Here is a 2,435-nt window from a genome sequence, read left to right as displayed (position 1 = left end):
AGACCCCGGCGCTGGGGGACACCCGGCTGCTCCGGAGACTTTGGGGGCGTTTGCGAGTTTTGCCTTTTTTCTTTTTTTCTTTTTTTTTTTTTCCCCTCCCCTGCTGACTTTTTGGTTTTTCTCCCAGCTGCTCATCCCCTGTGGTGGGGAGACCCTTGCACCTGCTTGGCAGTTGTCCCCTCGCCCGCTGCCCCTTCCCTCAGGGCATGTCCCGGTCCAACAGCGTAAGCCCCCCGGGCTTCGGCCCCGCGCCCTGGGCAGGCACCGAGCAGCACCGCTCGGCCTGGGGTGAAGCGGAGGCTCGGGCCAATGGCTACTCCTACCCGCCGCCTCCCAACAGGTCTTCGGGCAAGAAGGCCTCCCGCATGTCGAGCAGGTGGAGGAGTGAGGAAGACTACGAGCCCCAGGCGAACCGGAGCCGTGGGGAGAGTGGCTGCAGGATGATGAGCTTTAGGTCCAAATCTGCCTGGCAGGAGCACGGTGACGACAGCCGACGTCACCGGTCCCGCCACCCGCCCGGCGGTGATTCCCCCGCTGCCCCCAACAATGCCAGCCCCCGGCAGCTGGGGGAGCAGGGGGAGGTACGGCCACGGTCTGTGGAGCTGGGGCTGGAGGAGAGACGCATCAAGGCCAAGATTGAGGAGCTGGAGGAGGAGGACGGGGACGAGGGGGACTCCGAGGCGGCCTTCTCCATGGGCAGCTGTTGCAGCAGCCTGCTGCAAATCTTCAGGTCCAAGAAGTTCCAGTCGGAGAAACTGGAGCGCCTCTATCAACGCTACTTCTTCCGGCTCAACCAGAGCAGCCTCACCATGCTCATGGCCGTGCTGGTGCTGGTCTGCATGGTCATGCTGATCTTCCATGCCGCGCACGGCCACTATGAGGTATCCTACGTCGTGGTGCTCTCTCTGGCCATCCTGCTGATGGTGGTGCTGTGCATGGTGTGCAACCGCAACGACTTCCACCAGGACCACATGTGGTTGGCGTGCTACTCCGTCATCCTGGTGATCCTGGCAGTGCAAGTGGTAGGGGTTCTGCTGGTCTGGCCCAGGAGTGCCTCGGAGGGCATCTGGTGGACCGTCTTCTTTATCTACAGCATCTACACGCTGCTGCCGGTGCGGATGAGGGCCGCGGTCATCAGCGGGGTGGTGCTCTCCGCCATCCACCTGGCCGTCTCCCTCAAGATCAACGCGGAGGATAAGTTCCTCCTGAAGCAGGTAGGCGAGCCCTGAGCGGTTCGGGTGTGTGCTCGGCAGCCCCCACCTGCCCGCTGCCTTGAAGGGTGAGGAAAGTGGGGTTGTCAGACTTCCACAGGCCTGCCCGATGCTGGAAGGCTGATGGGGCTTTCTGTCGAACCTCTTGGTTATCTGCCACGAGATGGGATGTTGTACAACGTGGTGGCTAGCCTGTAATCTTGCTTCTTTTATACCTGGGATATTTTGTCATTGCTGCTTTTCATTAAGGCTCTACATGTTTAAGAAATGTGCCTTACTGGTTTCCCTTGACCGCTTGCTCCAGTGCTGTCAGCCAGCCCTGCTAATGCCCTTCACTTGTGTTTAATGTAAACAGCTCTGTGCTAAGCACACCTGTGGAACGGTATCCGCGCGTGCTGCCGTGTTACTGAGAAATATGTGGAAAGTCTTGACGTTTTTATCAGCTAGAGGTTATCCTCGTGTGTCACTCTCGAGTCTGGGTTCGGTGTCAGCGCAGTGCTTGCTGAGGCATTGGAGAGCATGCTCCGTGGGAATGTGGAGTAAGCTTTTGGTGTAGCAGGAAGGCGTTTTGCTCTGAGATGTGCTGGAAATACCTACAGTGAAGAAGCCCAGGGATCATATACAGCCAGAAAAAAAAAAGTTTTATAAAAAAGTATAAGTGCAGATTATTATTTAGCTGTGATATCATGTTTAACTGGAGCAGTTCAGTTCACGGGAACAATAAGTCTATTATTGAATGCATTACAGTGCAATTTTTAATTACCATATCTGTATAAACAATGGCAATACAAGGCGCCACTCTACTTTTCAAAGGAAGCAAGCAGCCTTGGGGCTCATGTGCTTTAAGCTTACCAGACACCTTGGGAATCGGGAAGCCACTGACTTAAAACGTTGTAACTATGTGGTAATCGTCAGCCTTCTGATGGACTCTGCATAAGGATGAGCCGGTCACAGAGTCAGCCCTGATGCTTATGTGTAACTGGGGATTGTTTACTAAAATCAGGTGTTTGGTAGCTTTACAGCCCTGTCACATAATACAAAATAAAGACTTGCTCTTGTAGTACCTGCCTTGAGTCTCACTTCATAGTTGTTTTGAGTTCCACCTATTGCAGTGTCAGGATAAGTTGTAGGGTTTAAATAAAACTTACGTAGGATGGGGCTGTTGCTGTTCTGCTCTACAAAATAGCCCATGAAATTACTCTTTTGAACAGCCCCCCCCCCCCC

The 2,435-nt window shown here is 54.5% G+C and overlaps 1 protein-coding gene across 1 annotated transcript in view; it reads left to right on the top strand.

The window, feature by feature from the left end:
- The first annotated feature begins 58 nt into the window (after nucleotides 1-58).
- Nucleotides 59-2,435, top strand: part of ADCY5 (adenylate cyclase 5) — a 222,757-nt gene continuing 220,380 nt past the window's right edge. The window contains exon 1 of the mRNA XM_026852915.1: nucleotides 59-1,214. Within this exon, the coding sequence (XP_026708716.1) occupies nucleotides 207-1,214 (1,008 nt within the window). The 5' untranslated portion in view covers nucleotides 59-206. The remainder of the gene's footprint in view (nucleotides 1,215-2,435) is intronic.

This window comes from Athene cunicularia (assembly GCF_003259725.1).
Source record: "Athene cunicularia isolate RWA chromosome 7 unlocalized genomic scaffold, athCun1 chr7_part1, whole genome shotgun sequence".
In the NCBI taxonomy this organism is placed as follows: Eukaryota; Metazoa; Chordata; class Aves; order Strigiformes; family Strigidae; genus Athene; species Athene cunicularia.
Note: the sequence above shows the minus strand (reverse complement) of the source record. Positions and strands in the feature narration are given on the sequence as shown.